Source organism: Lepidothrix coronata, unplaced genomic scaffold, assembly GCF_001604755.1.
Source record: "Lepidothrix coronata isolate B3197 unplaced genomic scaffold, Lepidothrix_coronata-1.0 Scaffold54, whole genome shotgun sequence".
NCBI lineage: Eukaryota > Metazoa > Chordata > Aves > Passeriformes > Pipridae > Lepidothrix > Lepidothrix coronata.
Genome location: NW_016690234.1, coordinates 686,764 through 708,358, shown reverse-complemented (window position 1 = coordinate 708,358; position 21,595 = coordinate 686,764). Strand labels below are relative to the sequence as shown.

The 21,595-nt window shown below is 44.9% G+C and overlaps 1 protein-coding gene and 1 long non-coding RNA gene across 2 annotated transcripts in view; both read right to left on the bottom strand.

Moving 5' to 3' along the window:
* BANP (BTG3 associated nuclear protein) overlaps nucleotides 1-13,760 on the bottom strand; it is a 117,787-nt gene extending 104,027 nt beyond the window's left edge. Inside the window, exons 1-3 of the mRNA XM_017816086.1 lie at nucleotides 13,654-13,760; nucleotides 2,138-2,279; nucleotides 1,138-1,232 (exon numbers count right to left, since the gene is read on the bottom strand). Of these exons, the coding sequence (XP_017671575.1) occupies nucleotides 1,138-1,232; nucleotides 2,138-2,207 (165 nt within the window). The 5' untranslated portion in view covers nucleotides 2,208-2,279; nucleotides 13,654-13,760. The remainder of the gene's footprint in view (nucleotides 1-1,137; nucleotides 1,233-2,137; nucleotides 2,280-13,653) is intronic.
* Nucleotides 13,761-18,371: 4,611 nt separating this feature from the next.
* On the bottom strand, nucleotides 18,372-21,559 carry LOC108498023. The gene is made up of 3 exons (XR_001875044.1): nucleotides 21,194-21,559; nucleotides 19,504-19,571; nucleotides 18,372-18,975 (listed from the first exon to the last, which is right to left on the bottom strand). It is a non-coding gene; the product is annotated as an uncharacterized LOC108498023 (long non-coding RNA).
* Between the last annotated feature and the right edge of the window lie 36 nt (nucleotides 21,560-21,595).

Sequence of the window (21,595 nt, the reverse complement as noted above, 5' to 3'; positions counted from 1 at the left end):
AACAATTCTAAAGGAATTAGCAGTGACAAAACTCAGACCTGTTCAAACCTGATGACATTCAGGAGCATTTTTGCATTCTCAGATTCATCCAGATTTTTATTCAGAAGCCAAAAGCACACGAGCCAAAAGCATTTTCACCTAAGCACTTTGTAGGGATGATTTCATACACCACAAAAATCATTTCCAGTGATGTGCCAAAGCCTTCCATTCCACATGTTAAAACAGAAGGATTATAAATCTATGAATGCATCCTCCTGGATGAAGTTAACTAAGTTTCTTTCCTGTCCAAACAGATAAATTCAGATGATCGCAGTGGAAATTGTATCAACACAAACAACCTTCGAGACAATTAATGCTGCTCACTTCAGTTTTCTCCTCAACAGCAAATCAAGGAAAGCAAATAAATAAAATCTGTTTTCCTATGCAATCTTTTGCAAAAGAAAACATATTCTACTCGGGTTCTCTTGGGAAAGCAGGCCCTTAAAGGGAAAAGTCACACACACTGTGCTTTGCAAGCAGCAGCTGTGCCATCTTGTGGCCCCGCACTCACTGAACACCCCAAACCACGCTGGCTCATGGAGCTGCTGCTCTTTCAACAGAGCTTCAGATTCCATGAACATTCCAAAAATACAGAATTACCCACTATTTAATGTGTGTGGCATAAAATATTAGTCATAAACTTATGCTCCAAGACAAAAAACAACCTTAAAGCAAACTAGTGAGAACAGCGGGGGAGGTTCTGAGCTACTGAGCCTGAACCAAATATGAATTATCTGTTAGGAGAACGTTGGTGGCTTCAAATAATAATTTAAAACACGCTGAAATTATCTACAAATTGTACTATAAATACATGCTCAAGTTTATCTTTTCAGTCAACTTCACTGGCTTCATGACAAAATGCACCAACAGTGATGTTTGAGTCACTGGAATCATTCAGGTATTTTATATTACATATAAAATTCTTTAGACAGTCATCCAGATTTTAAAATTCATGCATAAAAACGAACAAGCACTTACAAGAAGGCCATGAACAATTCCAGCATTCTGTATAAACAATTTATTTTACATTCTTTTAACATATTTTCCTAAGAAAGTGAACTTAATTGGTATTAGCAATGACACCAAAGGCATTGTCACCTTAATGGAGGGGTCCTGGCAGTTGATTTCGATGCGCTGACGTTTCAGAGGAGGTTCCACATCATCATCTGCCACCTCATGGTTCTCCAACACAACTGCAAAGAAAAAAGAGCATGGCCAGAGTTCACAACACAAGAGGACAAGGCTGAAATCAAAAATACCTTAAAAGAAGAAAGAAAAAATAATGTAGAATGTATCTAATTAACATATTGCAGGGATTCTCTTACATTTACTTGGCTTTTCTCTTAAATATCTGACAGTGGGGATCTGACCAGGTTTGTTCCTGTACCAAACTGAGCAAAGACTTGTTGAAGGTTGTCCACATCCCACCAGACAATCCTGAAGCTATCAGCAAGGCAGGGACAGGCTTCTCCTCCAAATATTTGGGAATATTTCTGAAGGAACTTTTTAATTTTGTATCAGAAAAGCAGTTTTTGGTCTGTGTTTCTGTTTTCCATAACAGCAGTTACTGTTCTTGTACCTACTTCAAAGGCCACGTTGATCATTCATCACAAAGGATCAAGACCTAGAGCTGATCTCAATATATTTTTGCTTAGTAGGTCAAGCTCTAAGTAAAGGATATCATAATATTTGCTTTCAGAAGTGTTTTTCAATTTTACTGTACAAAGAATTTTAATAACGTAGGAGAGAAACTATTTTACAAGTAAAACAACAATCCCTAATAGATGGGTGACAGCTCCCATTTGAGGGAAAGGAAAAAACCAAAAGACTGCAGGAGGTCATATTTCATTCAGTTTTTGGGACTAATCTACCCCTGCACAAAAAGAAGCCCCAGACAATAAAGCCTTTAAAAGGAAAGCAAAATAAATCAAATTATCTCATCTAAAGGGTTTGAACATACACAGGTGAAGCTACTGAAAATGTGGGATGTGGTCTTTAGAAGCACCTTTTGGGAAAAAACTCTGCAGCCTGGTTTGTACTTCTAAGTAAAGCCCAGCAGTGGTTTCCACCTCGTTGAGGGCAGAGCTGTAAGTGGTACCTGGGTCATCTGGAGTCAGGTCCTCAACTGCAATTTGAACAACATCTGACAAATCCTGCTCTGACATCATTCAGAACCAGCAGCAAATCCCTCACACACCAGTGCAGGTCCCCAAGGCAGGAATTGGACACGTCATGCAATCCTGGAAAACAGCAGCAGGGAGAATGTTAACACAGATACACGTGATACAACAACACTGCCTTTATTTTCCATTCTTCTGCTATTAAAGGAGATTCCCAAAGAAATGACCGACCTACAAAGTGATTATCCAGTGGTATCCATGGATATTTTACCCAGCCACCTCAAAGAGCAAAGCACTGCAAGACCTGCAGCACCTCCAGGACTGAGCTCAAGCTTTCCTTGCTGATCCACCTTTCTGCACTTTCCCAATGGATTAAGAGAACATTCAGGTTCACAGACCTGGCAGCTCATTAGTACAATATCCAAAATGAAATGTTTTCTTTTAAATTGATTTTTTTTCTTTTAGAAGGTCTAAGAACATACAAGACCATTCCTGGACTGCAAAGTTTTAACTTATGAATTATTCCTTAGTTCTCAGAAGTGATCAGACTTCAGTCTTATTTCACAAAAGCACATGAAGCTCCCAAGTCCCTTAAGATTTGCAATTACTGCACATTCACATATGAATCTTTACAGGTCTCTAAAATCTTCCCAAATTCAGTGAGAACAAGGAGTTCCTCACAGCAAATTAAACTAGACTTGAAGCAAAACTTGACCTTTTTTCTTGAGTATGAAGTTGCCTGGTTTTTCTGCAGCTCACCTCTGATTAATTCATTTTCAGAATATGGTCCTGCTTTTAAAGCCAAAATATTTCTCAGCCCTGCTCCCTTGGAATTCTCTGTCAAGGTTATTTATGAGTGTTTTAAGAGAAACCTTCAGCCTGTAAAATTGAATTTAAATCACTGGAATCACTCGTATCTGTGCCTTCCCACAGTTTATGAAGGGATGGACAAGGAATACCAAGGGATCAGTGGATTTTTTCCCTTTTTAACCTTAAGTAAAAAACACTGGATATAATTTGAGGTTTACCAATGGAAATGATAATTCATCCCTTAACGCTGACACAGATTTTCCTCTTCCCTTCTTCCACTTGAGCACAAGAAATCCATTAAGCCAGACAGGTGGAGGATAAATTTTTAGGAGAAGAATCTTGAGCAAGCCCATCTCAGAGGGCTCCAAAGTGTTCACTCAAGACACCAGCACTGCCAATACTGAGTCATTTGAAATTCTGCTCATGGTGAAAACTCTTGGGCCAGCACAGACTGTGGCAGGACTCCCAAAAATCCCTGGCAATCCAGTTGTGCACATGGATGCCATTTTGGCAAATTCCATTTGCCATTTCTGAGAAATCCTGGTGCCCAGCCAGGCTGGACAGAACAAAGCAGCTGGCTCCTCATGTCACACAGTGCCTGGAAGAGCGAGAACTCCTCAACCTGAGGGAAGAGATTCACTAAAAAAGGACAAACTAGAGCAAAACCCAACTGTTAAACGCTTTGTTATTTACAGGATTCAAGATTTCACTGATGTGCTGCATTTAAATCAGTCAGAGCTACAAATATACCAGTATTTTTTAAAGCATTCTGAAGGTGTTGCAATGGTTTTAATATTTCATGTGCTGCACATATTTATCGTGGAATATTCTGAGTTTGAAGGGACCCAGAAGGATTAAAGCTCAACTCCTGGCCCTGCACAGGATACCCCAAGAATCAGACCATGTGCCTTCAAAATTAATTATAAAATATCACTGAATTAAACCTTTTTTCAACACAAACATAAAATAATTTCACACTTCCAGCACCTGTTCTCCCCCTCTCACGGGTCACAGTCTGAAAGTGTTCAACCTCACACCAGAAACACCAAAATATTCTGGCCCAGAGCCCTGAAACAAGGGCACAACCACCAACTACAACTGGAACAGCTACAACACAGCAATGAGTCTCCATAACATCAAAATTTACTGCCATTTAAACAAATTTAGTACAATTTCACTAAATCAGAGACATCTCATAGCCATCAGCCACCTCCTGATGGACACAATCCTGCCTTCTCGACAGGCAGAACAAAATTCCCTGGATCAAAACATAAGGGAAAAACAAATAAATTTGGTATCAACACTGATGTGTGGATTAGAAAAGCAGTGTCCAAGGAAACTGCAACCACAGCAGTTATCACACTGTGAATAAAATGCCCCTCTTCCAAATTCACAATTTGAATATATAGTAGTAAATTTTAGCAGTGGGCTGACCTTGCTTTCAGAACCAAGGGTAAAAGCCAGATAAAATTTAACAGGATGAGAGTTAGATCAGTTTATCAGCTGCAAAAAGCTTCAGTTAACAAATTCAGAATAACTTGCCCAATATAGTTTCCATATATTTAGTCAGTGAAGTATCTACCAGCATTGCTCCACGTAAAACACCTCTCTTCTTGAAATTTGCTCTATATTCTCTTTTTTTTTCCCCTATTTTTTTTTTCTTCTGGCTGAAGCTCTACTGCCTATTAATTCTAAATTAAGTATATGTACATTGGCACTGAGCTGCCAGTGCTGAACTATTACCTGGAACAAATATTAAGTTATAAAACAGAAATATTAGCAGAAAGCCGGGAAGCTGAGGATAAACTACACCAGGGACATGGAACGTGCCCACTCTTCCTCCCACAGCCAGCATGTGGAAGTTGGATCAACAGAGAGATATTTTACAGTCAATTATCTTATCTGGGGGAGGGTGTGAGAGGCAGGTTCTCCCAGGCAATAGAAAATATCCCATTAATACTCTGGCTACGGAGGCCTTGGCCAGCCAAGCTCACACTGACCCAGCCGAGCACTCCGGGTGGATCTCCACTGAACTCAGCGCTTCTCCCGGGGGTTCTGGGGTGAAAACACCAGAACCAGGTTATGGTGTCTACTGGAGGGACCTCCTTCCACCTCCATTCCCACTCCAGCCGTGGGTGCCTTCCAATTGGACAGGCTGGATCCACGGGCTGAGGCCAACGGCAGGAGGTCAGCAAGGGGATATGCTGGGTCCTGTCCTTGGGTCGCAACAAGGAAACGCTCCAGGCTTGGGGCAGAGTGGCTGGAACGCTGGGAAAGGCCCTGGGGGTGCTGGTGACGGAGTGAGCATGAGCCCAGGTGGTCTAGAAGGCCAATGGCACCCGGATTGTACCAGCCATGGTGTGGCCACAGGAGCAGGGCAGTGACTTCCCTCTGTGCTGGGCACTGCTGAGGCACCTCACGTGCTGTGTCCAGTTCTGGGCCCCTTCAAGAGAGACACTGAGGGGCTGGAGCACGTCCAGGGAAGGGAATGGAGCTGGGGAAGGGTCTGGAGCACCAGGAGAAGCTCAGGGAGCTGGGAGGGCTCAGCCTGGAGAAAAGGAGGCTCAGGGGGGTTCTTCTCGCTCTCTGCAACTCCCTGACAGGAGGGGGGAGCCAGGTGGGGGTCGGGCTCTGCTCCCAGGGAACAAGGGACAGGACAAGAGGAAATGGCCTCCAGCTGTGCCAGGGGAGGTTCAGGTTGGACATCAGGAGGAATTTCTTCCTGGAAAGGGCTGTCAGGCACTGGAAGGGGCTGCCCAGGGAGGTGGTGGAGTCCCCATCCCCGGATGTGTCCAAGAAACCACTGGACATGGCACTCAGTGCTCTGGGCTGGGGGACAAGGGGGGCGATCGGTCACAGGTTGGACTCGATGATCCTGGAGCCCTTTTCCACCCTCAGTGATTCTGGGATTCTGTGAAATCTCAGCAACCCCTCAGACCTCTGGCATCACTCAGCCCATTCCCAGAGCAGCTCTTTCACTGTCCCCCTTTCCCCACCCCAGATCCTACTTAGATCCCCTCCCCTAACAAACCCACCAGATCACTGTTCCTGTGGGATAAATAAGCACAAAGTTAAAATTATCTCATGTTGCCTCAAAAAGCAGAGCAAAAAGCTTAAATCCCTCCCTACAATCACTTGCTTGGAGGTGGCTCCAGTACTGGAACACTCAGAAGAACTCATCGCAGACAACTAAAGGTATAAATCTAAAGCAGATTAGATAAATTGCACTAAATATCTGCCAATACTCTTACTCAGAATTGATACACTTAACACAGAATTAAATCAGCCTTTGTTTAATTAAGCAAATTAATATTAGTAAGCAACTAAATTAAATTCACCTGAATTCCAGATTAGCTTTTCCACACACGAGTTTAATTTAATTTAATTAATCTATTTTAAAACAGTAATTCAGAATAATTCTTCTGAGCAGTGCCTTGTAAACAAACCTATTTACTGCAATATCTGATGGCTTTACAAAGTCCTGGGGCAGCATTCCAAAGTGGATAATCAAAATCATCCAATGCCTTGTTAACACAGAAAAACATGCACAAAACACAAATCTTGTCTCTCATACTAATTAGGGAGGGTAAATATTATCTTTTAAAAAAAATACATTTTTTCCAAAGCTTTGGTCTACTTGGAGTGTTTATTGGACTTCTCTTATGGAGCAGCTGATCATTTTCCTGGATAACACTTCTCAGTGCTATTGATAAATAAACAAACTTCTGCCGTACTCCAACAATGCCAATATCTAGTGCTGATTGTGTGAGAAAAGGGGAAGGATGTCATTTGCCTTTGCCCAACCCCACAGCCCCAAATGTTTTTCCCCTTCTTCATTCCACTCTTCCTTTAAATCAGTTAAAGTCAACTTTCAAATATGTCATTTTTGTCACAAATATATTCCTCATTATACAAACACATTTGGAATCTGGAATGGTTTGGGTTGGAAGGGACCTTAAAGATCATTGAGTTCTAATCCCCTGCCATGGGCAGGGACACCTTCCACTAGCCCAGGTTGCTCCAAGCCCCGTCCAACCTGGCCTTGGACACTTCCAGGGATGGGGCAGCCACAGCTTCTCTGTGCCAGGGCCTCCCCACCCTCACAGGGAAGCATTTCTTCCCAATATCCCTCCTAACCCTGCCCTCTGGCAGTGGAAAACTATTCCTCTTGAATGAATTCACCCAATGAATTTAGCCCAGCAGCCCATTTATCTGAGCCCAATATATACCGTGGATGGGACAAAGTTCCTCATCCTCCAAGAACTCTGATCTACTGGCACTTACAAAAGTTTTCCAAAGCAGGTGACTGGGAAGCCAAGCTCAGTGATGGGAATATATTCAACACATGGCTGTGGATTAGTGCTCTGTGAGAAGTGAGGAAGTAAAATGACCTTATGCCATAAAGGGATTCCAGTGGAAAGATCATCCACCCCCTGACAGGGGAGATCCAGAGGACAAAACACTCATTAACTTTATTTAAGTCAGCCCAGCTTCCCTGAGGTCTCATCCCTGCAGGGAACCAGCCCAAGGGGCCTCTGAGCTTTAAGTCTGTGCAAGGAATAACCCCCAGCTCAGTTAAATCCACTCGGGAAGCAAACTATGGAATCCCAGCAAAAAGCACCCCAAGGACAGGACAAAATCATTCAGGTGAAGGTCTTCCTGAAGAATAACCCCCTAACCTGGACATGGGTCTGCTCTGACCACCCTGTGGTGTCTTCAGAGGAACCGCCTCCATGAGCAGTCCCAGGGACAGAACTGGGATAATCTGAAGTCATTCCTGGGTGTTACACGGCTCAGAACCCAACAAGGCTCTGTTACTCTTGCCCTCTGACTTGCAACAATTAAATAACCCAAAGCCTGGCTCTTCCCCCAGGATAAAGTCACTCGGGTTGGCAGCTGGAATGGAGCCTTCCTACACTAATTCCTGATTCTCAAAAAAGCCTCACCAGTGCAAATGTTACTGTAACAAAGGAAGAATAACAGGATAAAAAGCAACAATTTAAGAGTATACAGGGTTCAGTGCATTGTAAATACAAGAGCTGCCAGCCTCCCTTGTGCCCCAGCTCTCTGAAGAGAAGCTCCTTTTTCTGGGAGGTTGAAAATCAGTTTTTAGGGGATAAGAGATCAGATTTACACTTCTTTATTACTACCAAAAACTACAAAGGAGAATTATCTTCCTTAGCATCTGTTTAGCTTTCATCCTTATGCTCAATCCACCTTAAAGGGCAAGTAAAAACAGTGTTTCAAAGTTCTTAGTAAAACTGCACAAGCATTTCAGTTTAACAGTTTAAAAACGAGTGCAACAATATAAAGGCAGCTTTGGTTCAGCCAAACATCAGAAAAAAATATCTGTTGTCCCCAAAAATGACAGAAACATTCCTTATCTGGGAAAGCCCAGACAACAGCCACAACATCCTGGAGATGGATATATAAAATAAATCTCACTCCCAGAGATACTGTGCTCATGGACTCCACTGCAAGTCCTTAAATTCAGAGAGCAACCCAAAAAAATGGAATAGCTGCTCCAGGAACAAAGGAGCTGGAAACTTTTTAGTGTACAAAATCTCAGAGGGAGGCAGAAATTCTCAAGTATTACCAGGACAGCTCACATCATTAGTATTGTTTTATTGGTTTGCTCTTAGAAATATTCAGCTTTTTAGGGTGGTGTTTTTTTCATTCCACCTGGTACAAGCTGCTGTTTTGCTTGGATGCCTTTTCCCAGCTCTTCTACCACACTGCCATTGGCCACAATCCCAACACAACATACAACAAGCACTCCAGGAATACACTTCCCTGCTTCCCAGTGTCCTCCCAGGTGCTGGACACGCTCTGTAACAAGGAATGTCAGTGGGTGGTCACACACCAGCAATTCCAGCCCAAATTCCCTGTGGATCTTGCACAAACACTCCTGCTGCTGTCACGTGCCAACACCTGCACTGCCACAGCTTGGATGGAATTATTCCCAAGGGAGCTGGGAAGGATTTGTTCACACCTGTTGCAGCAGCACTTTCAGGTGCCTGGACACACAGAAAGGGCTGAATTTAATTTTACAGCCATTTAACTCCATTGAACTCCACGAGTCAAGCCCAGGGACTGGATCTAAGTGTTTCCAGACTGGGGGCCTTAAGGCAGAGCTCAGCTCTCACCATCCTGCTGGAATTATTCCAGACACAGGTCGTTCACTGCGGGTACAGTTTGTGCAGTTTGCTGAAAACCAGCAAATAGGAGACAAGACCTGCCCAGACAGCAAAGTCTGTCCTGTTGTTTTCTTGGTTTCATCCACTAGATGGAGAATGTTATTGATAACAGCTCCAAAAAACCTGCAACTGCTTAAAGGGAGGGTGAGGCTGGATAACAGGGAAAGGTTCTTCCCCCAGAGGGTGTTGGGGCACTGAACAGGCTCCCCAGGGCAGTGGTCTCAGCACCAAGGCTGCCAGAGCTCAAGGAACGTTTGGACAACGCTCTCAGGACAGGGGGGGATTGTTAGGGCGTCCTGGGCAGGGCCAAGAGTTGGACTGATGATCCATCCCTGTGGGTCCCTTCCAACTCAGGGTATTCCATGATTCCATGAAATTCAAAGAACAAACTTCCAGAATTAGTTTCATGTTGTTTATATAAAAGCATTTTTCTTTTCCACCTCAGTAAACTCCAAACCATCCCACAGCTGTTGGGGAAAGACCTATTTTTGGGAAGATGATGAGCATGACAGGAATGCTGACAGAGTGTATCCCAATAGTGAAGGCAGGTCCACAATGTCAGACTCAAAGCATCCCTTAAAATCATGGAATTAGATGGAAGGGACCTTAAAGTTCATCTATTCCATGAGCAGAAACACCTTCCACTATCCCAGGTTGCTCCAAACCCCGTCCAACCTGGCCTTGGACACTTCCAGGGATGGGGCAGCCACAGCTGCTCTGGGCAACCTGTGCCAGGGCCTCCCCACCCTCACAGGGAAGGATTTCTTCCCAATATTCAGTCTAAACCTGCAATTAATTCCCTCTGTCAGCTTACTTAAAACAGAAACTTTAGTAAAAAAAGGAAATATTTTTTTTTTTATAATTTTATATCTTTCCTAATAAATGCACTGCTCATCCTCTATACACTGGGAAAACTTCCTGATCCAGCAATTCCAGGGGCATCAAGGACAGACCCCAGCATTGGCACATCCTGCCATCCTGCTACTACAAAAAGCAGGATGGCCAATATCAAACACACAAGTAACCTGCTTACTCCAGTCTTCTAACAGATTTTTGTCCTGGTAGCCACCTAGAGAAAGAAGCCTTTCCAGCTGCCCAAACAGACCTGACCACTGCTTTAAAACAGGGATACCAGGATTTTAACATTCTTCCAAAAATACTTATAAACTGGTGATCACTTCAGTAGGAAAACACAGAGTGAATTCTTCATGTTCTGAAATAGTTTCATAATCACTGAGGTTGGAAAAGCCCTCCCAGCCCATCGAGTCCAACCTGTGCCCGATCCCCACCTTGTCCCCCAGCCCAGAGCACCGAGAGCCACATCCAGGCCTTCCTTGGACACCTCCAGGGACGGGGACTCCAAACCTCCCTGGGCAGCCCCTCCCAATGCCTGACAGCCCTTTCAAGGAAGAAATTCCTCCTTTTGTCCAATGTGAACCTCCTCTGGCAGAGCTGGAGGCCATTTCCTCTTGTCCTGTCCCTGGGAGCAGAGCCTGATCCCCACCTTGCCTCACAATTTTTCATTTTTTTTTGATCCCGGTTTGTCATTCCCCCTCCCCCTAGTTAAAAAAAAAAAACAAACTAAACTCAGCTTTAAACTTACAACATTATAAATTCCCAGGATATGGGAGGTAGGTTGGCACATGTAACACATTTGTGCCTGAGAAGCAGGGACATAAAGGGCGAGTAACTTCCCAGTTGCCAGGAATTCCCTCCATTCCTTTCCACCATAACACAGGCTCCGATTTTCAGAGGAGAACTTGAACTTCACGTATTTTTTCCCTTAAGTGCTCTAAGTCAGGAGTTACAAACAGGAAACAAGATAAAATGATTTTGTTCAACAGACAACATTACAAATTATTTTATTCAAGTCCTAAAGGCAAAGGATGTGACGAAGTTAAACCTTCTGTGTATTTTGCAGTCCAACAACTGGTAGGGAAAACTCAGCACTGAACAGCAGCTTTAAAAACCTAAAACTGCAAGGAAACAGTGTTTGATGTGACTTTTAAGACAGTTGATTCTTTTTATTTTTACTTGGGGGGGAAAAAAAGATTAGTCTTTAAATGAATACACAAAAAAAAAACAACAACAGAAAATAAAGTTACTTCAATTACTGTTAATAACTAAGTATCAAGTTTCAAACTAAAGGAAATAAGTCTGTGACCAAAATTTTATTGGCAAAGTTTCATCTACAAGGACCTTTTGTGGTTCTAATTCTAATCTTTTCTCAACCCCAGCAACTCCAATTCAAGGATTTCTCCAATGAAATAAGAGAAAAAGCCTTCAAGTTCTGACAAAATAAAAACATGTGTCGTTCCTGCACAAATGGTGTTCTACCAATTTAGGGAAAAGCTTAAGAAAGAGACACCTCAAGTCCTTGCAAATGGGAGTCTCTTCCCAGAATTCCCGTGGATCTGAATCCCAGGGACAGCCCAACTCCTCGCAAAGTCAAAGCAAATCTGTAATTAGAGTTTCTGGTGACAGGAGCTGGGAGTGAAAGCTCATCTTTCCTCTCCTCATCACCCCAGAACTCCAGAACAAGGATGCTGTCCCTGTTACAACCAGCACAGGCAGGAAATGAGCCTTTTCCAAACACATTTAGTGGAACAAGTGCTGGTGGAGCCCCTGCAGCTGTGGACATTGAGACTTAGTACCACACTTAATGGTATTACTCAATTATTCTGGGTGTTATTAATCAATTAGCTCTTTAAAAAAAAAACATAATTAACACCTGTCCTGGAACCACAAAACTTACACATGGCTGGGTAATGAAAACGATAAGGCCACAGTTACTGTAAAACAGATGAAAAATCAAAAAACAACAACAAAAAAACCAAAGTGTTTTCATCCTCTGAAGGAGACAAAATGTTTCCCAAATCCAACCTCAATCATTTTATTCTCTCAATAAATATATAATCTTTCTTCCTAACAGCTGGTAGTGAAAACTGAACTACTGCCAAGGTGCTCACAGTAATCAAATCCCTCATATTCTAGTCCATTTCTAAGAACATCTGTTTTATATAAATACATTTATATACATATAAATACTTTCTAACAGAGAAAATCCCACAGTTTCAAGAATCACTTGAAATTCAGTGACTACACTATGAAATTCAGACAAAGGCACTTTTTTGCTTGATATTTTAAATTCTTAATTTAAACATTCAAAATTTCTGCTTCTTGAAATCCTGCCATGGACAGGGTACTACACCTCATAGAGAAGGCAAAAAAAATAGCAAAAAAAACATTCCCAATTTAATTTAATAATGATTTAAAGCCACTTCCACTGTAGCAATTGCTCAGTTGCTAATAACACTTGTTTACTTCAAAAAATCTTCCCTGGAGAGCTCCAAAAATAAACTGATCCATAAACTATCCGTGCCATAGCAGGATAAAATGGCTATATTTGGTGAAGTACACAGCTTCCCACTGTGCAAGAATTTAAAAATAAAACAAAAAACAAAAAAGGCAACACTTGAATTGCAAATAAGGGCAAAGGGAAGACTGAGTATGTTCCGAGAATGCTGGAATGGTTTGGGTTGGAAGGCACCTAGAAGACCATCCAGGTCCATCCCCTGTACATTCCACTATCCCAGGTTGCTCCAAGCCCTGTCCAACCTGGCCTTGGACACTTCCAGCGATGGGGCAGCCACAGCTTCTCTGGGCAACCTGTGCCAGGGCCTCACCCTCCTCACAGGGAAGGATTTCTTCCCAATATCCCATCTAATCCTACTCTCTTTAGTCGAACAGCTCACTGGTATGAAGAGGGTAGAAGACACCAACCCCGATATGGATGCAAAAAACCCCCTCTCGCACTACATGACCACACACTAAAGCACGGCAGGACGCGGTTTTCCTCCCGCTGAGGGATGAAGATCCCAGGGATATTCCCTGTCCGTGACCACTCCGGAGCAGCGGCAGCACCGAGCGCGTCCTGCCCCAGGAGAAGGGATGGAGGGAGCGCTCCCATCCCATCCCATCCCTCCCAACCCGAACCTGCAGCGCCGGCTCCGACCTGCCCTTGCCCCAAACACCCCTGGGGGGACACCGACCCCAGCACTGACCCTGCAGGGGGTGACCTCCAGCCCCGGGGAAGGGACCTTAAAGATCATTTAATTCTAATCCCCTGCCACAGGCAGGGACACCTTCCACTAGACCAGGCTGCTCCAATCCCGGTCCAACCTGGCCTTGGACACTTCCAGGCACGGGACAGCCACAGCTCCTCTGGGCAACCTGTGCCAGGGCCTTGCGAAGGATTCCTCCCCAATATCAAACCACGGGTTGACAGGGAAGCCACGGGGGGTGGGGGGTGCGCGCGGCCCCCCCGCCTCGGCCGCTCCCTCCCCGCCGGGCTCGCGGCCCGGGGGGCGCGGCGGGTGCGCGGTGCGTGTGCCCGGGTGTGCGGCGGGTGCGGCCGTGCGGGGCCGTGCGGGGCCGTGGGGCGGCCCGGGGCGCGGAGCCGCCCGCCCGCGGGGGCGCCGCGTTACCGTGTGAGGCGGGTGCCGAGTTCTCGTGGTGTTTTGTGCGGCGGCTGCGATAATGGCGTCCTTCCTCGCGAGAGATCCGCCGCGCTGCCCGCGCCGCGCACGCGCCGCGCCCGCGCGCCGGGCGCATCACCCCCCCCCCACCCCGCCCTGCGCCGCCGAGGCGCCGCGAGGGGCAGAACCGGACTACAGCTCCCAGAGGGCACCGCGCGCGCCCCCGCAGGAGCACGCCGGGACCTGTAGTACGCGCGGGGGACGCGGGGCGTGCCGGGAAGTGTAGTCACGGAATCACGGAATCACGGAATCAAGGAGTCACTGAGGGTGGGAAAAAGGCTCCGGGATCAGCGAGTCCAACCTGTGACCGATCCCTGCCTTGTCACCCAGCCCAGAGCACTGAGTGCCATGTCCAGGCCTTCCTTGAACACCTCCAGGGATGGGGACTCCTCCTCCAAACCTCCCTGGGCAGCCCCTCCCAATGCCTGACAGCCCTTTCAAGGAAGAAATTCCTCCTGATGTCCAACCTGAACTTCCCCTGGCACAGTTGGAGGCCATTTCCTCTTGTCCTGTCCCTTGTTCCCTGGGAGCAGAGCCCGACCCCCACCTGGCTCCCCCCTCTGTCAGGGTCTTGCAGAGCCAGAAGGACCCCCCTGAGCCTCCTTTTCTCCAGGCTGAGCCCCCCCAGCTCCCTCAGCTTCTCCTGGTGCTCCAGACCCTTCCCTAGCTCTGTTCACTTTCCTGGACACACTCCAGCCCATCCATGTCCTTCCTGAAGTCCACACCTCACCACCCCACACCCTCACCCACACAACTGCCCCCTCACCCTGTGCCCACCCTGAGCGCACACAGAGCCCTGAGGGTTCCACGCAACCCTCTGGCTCAGAGGGACCCGCCTGTGCTCCCCAGGACGTTTTGGACAACGCAGCCCAGTGTTGTGTGCACTCATCCTCCAGCCTGTGATCACGGCCTGCTGTTCCTCCTCCAGCAGCGGTCTCAGGACCACTGCAAACCCCATTATTCCATGTCTTTTTTACTGCTTCCAGACCTGCCACAGTCCTTGGCCAGCAAGTCGTCACCCAGCCGATCAAAGTGTATCTGCACCTCAAAATCCACTCACACACATTCCCATCCCTTACTCCTTTCTCTGCTCCTTCCATCAAATTCCTCCCAGAGCTCCTGAACACCTGAAGTGGGATGAGCTGGGTGAGAGCTGTCATGCTAAGAAGGATAATGTCCCCATGCTAAGAGCACAGCTGAAGAGAGGCAGTGAGTGGGAATTTGCTAAATGAACTCAGCAGCCTGATCCTGCTGCTGCTCTGTTCCTGCGTGTGCTGTGAGAACAGAAGGGCAGGGAGAAGGTGGGAAACGGTCTGTTCACCTCCTGGGAAGGATAAAAGTATGCAAAAGCACAAAAAAGAAGCATGGAGGAAGTAAGCAAGTGGCTCTGAAAGAAGACAGAGATTAGACTGTTTTATATCTTTATATATCACAGTGTTGCCCAATAAAGACCATCACCATACTTCATTTTTCAGCTTCAGTGGTGACCTTCAGACTTTTGTATAAAAATATTCCTTAAATAAGATGCTTAATCCACTCTAGTTCAACTGTAACTGGTTATCCTACAGATACAACTCCAGACCTAATGGGGCTGTTCCTGGGTTGAAATGCTGTTCTCAGGTGCTATAGCTTTGTTCAAAAGTGCTTTAGTCCCTTCTCAAGTCAAAGTTTTCAGTATTAAAGAGTTTTCATGAGCTTGGGAATTAACAACTGGTGTGTCAGAAAAAGCCTTGCTCCTGTATCCAGATTTGTAACTGCTTGGCCGAGTCTGTTGATTTACTTACTGTGTTCTCTCCCTTCACAAGTAGATTAGGCAGTTCAAAGGTTAAACTACTTATAAACTGACTTTTCACACAGGATTATTTCACACTTTGCTGCAGGAATTTGCCCTGTGATAGTTTTGCTATAGAGTGTCTGCTGGACTCAAGCAATTGCCAGGTCTCAGCTTGGAAAACAGAGATAGAAATATCGATGTTCTACCTGCTGTGGGAAGCTGCTGGTAAAAACCTTTGTCATCCTAAACCAGCCTGATATAAAAGCTGTCCTGATTTTGTATCCCCTCCCAGAGGTTATTAACTCCTGTTCTGCTGAAGGTGTGAGATCCTGCTCCTCCGCAGAGCCCGGGAATCATTTCTCAACACAACACAAACAGAAAAACTATGCTTGTCATAAACCAATTATAGTATTTATCTAAGGGGGTCAAATTAACTGGAAATACTGGCGGGATCCAACTGATCTCCGCAACTTTGATCAGAGATAACAGCACAATAAACCAATAATATAACAGTTTATCACTAAGAAAGGCTGCGGGACCTTGTGCCAGGAAGGAAGTCCACTCTGATCCAGCAAGATGGAATCTACAATTAACTTACTGCTTGTTTTTACCTCTTTACCACAGCAATGATTTTGGATTCTTTTTCCTATCATTTTCTCAAAGCAGGGGATGTTTCCTTTTAAAATTTTGAATTACACCAATAAATCATGATAAGACTCCATTATCACAGCTTATCCCTTGTGCCATGGAGATGGACACAGCCAGACCTGATAAACACTTCAGAAAGTCTGACTGCAAATCTTGGGAAACAGCAGGAGAAAGAGGATCTTTCTGCTCCCAGCCTCCAGTGGAGACCTACACTGTGCTTAATCAGAAGGCCCAAATTTGGCTTTCAGTCTTTAATTCACATGAACACATGAATGACTGAGCTCAGGAGAATTGTTTTCTGTGCTTCACAATCTCCTGAGCTTTAGGAGCTTTCAAAAAATGAGCTCACCTGACTCTTTCTGCAATAATTGAATGAAATTCAGTATAATCCCCCTTCAGTGAATGAGGGCTTCATTTCACCACGGGATAAGAGTCTGTCCATGAGCAAACACTGGCAAGAAGTTGATACACTGTGTGCTGGTTTAAAAGTAAACCAGCAGGGGAAAATGAACTCAACCTAAAAGAGAGATTATAAATCAGAATAACAATTTAATAAAATAACACAATAAGTACGATTATACAGACAAACAATTGGTTTTAACCCACAAAACCCAAATGTATAACCCAGCACCCTGGGGCATGAACAGAGTGGTGTTTGTTGGGCCCCCTGAGTCCAAAGGAAAAGGAGAGGGGAAAACCTGTTGGTGAGAGTGCTGTTGCAGTCTGGTCAGAAGTGGTGGTTACAGTCCAGTAAAGAGTGGTGGTCTGCAGTTTTCCTCTGAATCCCACGAGTGGTTAAAAAAGTTCCAAGACTCCAAGATTATCTATTCTCCAGTTCAGGCAGGAATGCCCAGTACTTTCCTCAGGGTGGGGAGTTTCACAAAGGGTGTGAGGAACAGGAGTCACCCTTCTATATCTCACAGGCCTCTCAACACCTAGTTTGCAGCCTGAGGAGTCAGGCTGCTCTGGGCAGAGGGTGTAAATAGTCTATTGAAAACAGTTTCTGGGAAATGGCATGGAAGGCTATAGAATACACAGTTTTGGGTTATACCCATCCAGTGATGAACTGGTCCGAGCTGTCCTAACTAGGACACACTGGAAGTTATATTCTGATTTAAATCATGGTAACTTGCTCAAGTGCCTACATCAAATCCATTCTTATTTTCCTTCCCCCATATAAAAATGAGCAAAAACTTCAGAGTGTAATATATCAATTTAGTTTTTTAATTTTAAAGAAGAAAATACATTTTGTTGCCCTGTTAGTTTGTGTTCCCAAATAAAACAAGGGGTTTTTTTGTTTTATTTCCTCACCCTTTCCATCCTCTTTTTTTTTTTTTCCTAGTCTCTCTTTTGCATTTTATTTCTGTGCTACCATTTCTCTGCCATGTTATGAAGAATCATTTGGTTCCAGGAAATATCCAGCTTATTTTACCCTTGTATCAGCATTCATTTACTATTGTTTTCTGAGGAAGTTGCTGCTTTCACATGTTTTGTGTGGATCAGGAGAGATTGGTATCTCATTCATTGGTTTCCTTTTTTTGTTGTTAGGGAAAAAAAACCTTTCATAGCATCAAAGGTAAAAAATTAACACACTGTGCACACGATTTTGCAGCTGCAGCAGCAGCAGGAAAACAAAGGTTGCCAAACAAAGCATTTGTTTAAACAAGTGACAGGCATTTCTAATTATCCTCACTGCTGAGCAAGAGGATACAGGAACAAAGGGATGAAGAACACACAAGATGTGAGCAGGGCACAGAAATAACTCCAGAGGATTTGCTGTAAGAACTCTCTAGGAATAATTTTGGTTCCTATGGATAAAATCCTCAACCACACCCTGTGCTATTAAAAGCAAAAAGAGTACTTGAAGTTCCTCTGTTTATTCAGCTTTTATTTGAGTTTATTCATATTCTGCACAACATCTTTTGTAACTGGAGAGGGACACAAACCCAGCCTGGTGAACACAGCAGGTCCTATACTGGGACAGTGATTCTTAGTGAAAAGTTACATAAAATACATTTCTAAACAAGACAATATTAATATTATTTGTAAATTTGCTGTAGCAGCATATGAGGAGCGACTGGGGGAGCTGGGGGGGCTCAGCCTGGAGAAAAGGAGGCTCAGGGGGACCTTCTCCCTCTCCACAACTCCCTGACAGGAGGATGGAGCCAGGTGGGGGTGAGGCTCTGCTCCCAGGGAACAAGGGACAGGACCAGAGGAAACGGCCTCCAGCTGTGCCAGGGGAGGTTCAGGTTGGACATCAGGAGGAATTTCTTCCTGGAAAGGGTGGTCAGGCCTTGGAAGGGGCTGCCCAGGGAGGTGGTGGAGTCCCCATCCCTGGAGGTGTCTAAGGAAGGCCTGGATGTGACACTCAGTGCTCTGGGCTGGGTGACAGAGGGGAGATTGAGCAGAGGTTGGACTCTCCAACTTCAGTGACTCTGTGATTCTGTGATTTCTCCTTTTATCAGCAGAAAACTTCTCTGCTGTTGAAATCTTGTGTGTTTTCCACCTCCAAAAAGAGGTACCTCATCGCTTATTTTTCGGACACCACATCCATTTGCAGTCCTTTCAGAATTGGTCTTTGATTTATAACAGAAAAATGTCAGGATCAAGTGGGTTTTGCTCCTGAACCTACTTCACCTATCTCTGTAACATTCTCTGTTCCAGCTCTGATCTCACTTCTGGTTTATGCTGAGTAAACTCCATTTTATTTGATGAGGATATTCCTAATTTTCATGGATGAGGATGAAGGAAAAGGCCTTGAATTCCCTCAGCAGAGAGAAAAATGTTGTTACACATTTTGTCATCTGGCTGGTCAAAGTTCATGGTCTTGCAGGGTCATTTCTGTCAGTCTGAGAAACAAGGCAAGAAGGGTCAGGCGTCATCTCAGTGTTCTCTTATTTATTTACATACTCTCCCATCTCCCTGAATACCTCATGGAAAAATAATGATGGGAGGCTATTTCCCTTCTGAGAAATCTGCCACTGGCCCCAGGCCTGTATTTACACTTTGCCTGACTGTGATCTTCCCCGAATCCCACTTCCAGCTGGTTCTGTGCCCTTTTCCCTCCCTTACATAGCTGATGTTTGCCCAGCTTTGTTCAGGTCTGCCCCAGAGCATGTTTACTTGGTCAGGTACCATCATCATCATGACTCTCTTTTGATCCACTAGGATTAATAAAGTCTGAAAGGGAGCTCATTACACCTACTGATTTTAGAGGATTTTATCCTTCTATTACTCTAAGCAGAATTTGACCATCTCCTAGTTCTGGACCTGCATCTATTTAGACACGTGTTCAAAATTATTTGCAATGTAACCCTATTTTTTCAGGTGTGGAGGGTAAAATAAAGTGCCAGATTGACAGAATGTCCCCTCAGCACCTTTCCACACAGCCCCACGTGTCAGAGTTGCCCTTCGGAGCCATCCGGGCGATCCAGGTCAGCCGGAACTGCAGGAAGCGCAACAGAGGCAAATTTCAAGCCCTGCACTTTGGGATGGTGTAATCCTGTGCTTCCCTACAACCTGGGGACTGAAAAGTTCTGGAAACAGAGCTTTTCTCCAATTCTGCAGTTCCAGGTGTTCTCCAGTAGATCCTGAGGAACATGTGGAACACGTGTCAGCAGCGCACCCTCACAGCGAGGAAGGTTCATGGCATAGTGGGGTGTATTAGAGCTTTCCAGCACATCAAGGGACTACTCCCCATTCTCCAGCACTTGTATGGACACATCTGGAATGTTCTGTCCTGTTTGGGGACCCCAGTGAGAGAGAATGAATAACCAGAGGGAGCAGAGGTGGTTGCCAGGCTACTGAACTAAGTCACACAAGGTGTCCCAGCAAAGTGTGGGCATCAAAGAGCTTCCCTTAGGCTGAAGTAAAATCTTCCATGGGAAGATTTCCCTCTGTGATAAGAGTTTACAGACAGGCAGGTGTTTCACGAAAATATCACCAAGCAAAGAAGTTTCTAATTCAAAACAACAGTTTGTTAAACAAACAAACAAGAAACCCACACAACTCCCCCAGACAAACAAACAGAAAACTATTAAAAAATATTTCACAGGTATTTTATGATTTACTGAAGGAGTTGGGTTTAATGGCAAATTTCTAATAGCAGAATGTTAATTTTAACAGTATTATCATTTATCCTTTCTTCTTGCTCTGTCATTGATAGATTCTGTAGCTTTCAAAATACACCCACCTGTGTATTTAATGAAAGAAAATAATCACATGGGTGTTGTCAATTCTGACAAGGGAATTATTAAAGGCCTCACAATCCTTTGGCTCTGCCATGACCCTGAGACCACCACCAAGTTTTAATGGCCCTGACAAGCCTCACCTGCAGCCTCCACCCACCCCAAGGGGCCAGGAGCCCACTTAAGCCTGAGCTCAAGCCTCAGCCTCTCAGCTCTGCTGTTGGGTCACTTCAGGTTTGTCTTTCTCCCTGTCCTCAGGAAGGACTTTGCACCCTTGTTGCTGCTGCCCTTTAGCCCTGTTACCTTTTGCTCCTGTCTGGGCTCCTTGGTTGGACTTTGGACCTGGTCTGTCACTGCCAGGGGACCCTTTGGCTCAGGTTCTGCTGTGCTGGGTCATCCTTGGATCCCTGCTTCTCTGCCATTGAAAAGGATAACTCTGTTTTCAGTGGCTCCCCATTTTTATTCCCATTTGGCCTGTAATAATCTGTAACGTTGGGAAGTCTCCAGAGGAAGTATCTGTGCCTTTGACATGGATTTTGGCCATGGGAGGGAGAGCAAACATCCCAAAGAAAATGCAAGGGTGAGATTTTCATACACATCTTTCACATAAGTCAGAAAAGTTATTGGAATTGCAGGTGGAAATAGGAAGACAGTAACATTCTTGTTGCTTTCATCTCTAAGAAATGTGGGGCAGGGAAACATCTCCATCTGTTCTCCCCACTGAAGAAACACAAACAATTCACCTGGTTCCAAGTGTTGTGTGAGCAGAGGAATAACCAGGGTTCCTTATGCCTGTTCCTATTTCTAGTCTGTACAAAATTAGGGGATGGTTTTTGTTCTTAACAAAATCCGTTATTAAGTTTGTTCTTAAATTCCTTACCTCGAGGCTGCAGTGATGCTGCCCAGAGCTAAAATGCTCCTCTCCCTGTTCTCCTCAGCAAGCTTTGCATATCTCCTGGATTTCTGGGAATTCCTCAGTTTGAGCAGTCACCAGCCCTCAGCATTCCAGCTGTTCCTGATAGCAATTCCTGGCTATCAGTATTCAAATACACAACTATTCATTTTCAAAGTGTGTAGCCTGAAGAAGTGATAAGAAACTTCTCCTTGCATTCCAAAGAGGGGCTTTCTGCAACCCTGTTCTTTGAGCCAGATGAGGGGGGAAAAAAAGCCTGGAAAGCACATGTAGAATAATCATCAACCAGTCAGGCCCCTCTGAGGAAATGCAGAGCCAATGAAGAAGACAGTCCAGGGACAAGTTGAAAATTAACCACTTGGTTGGCTC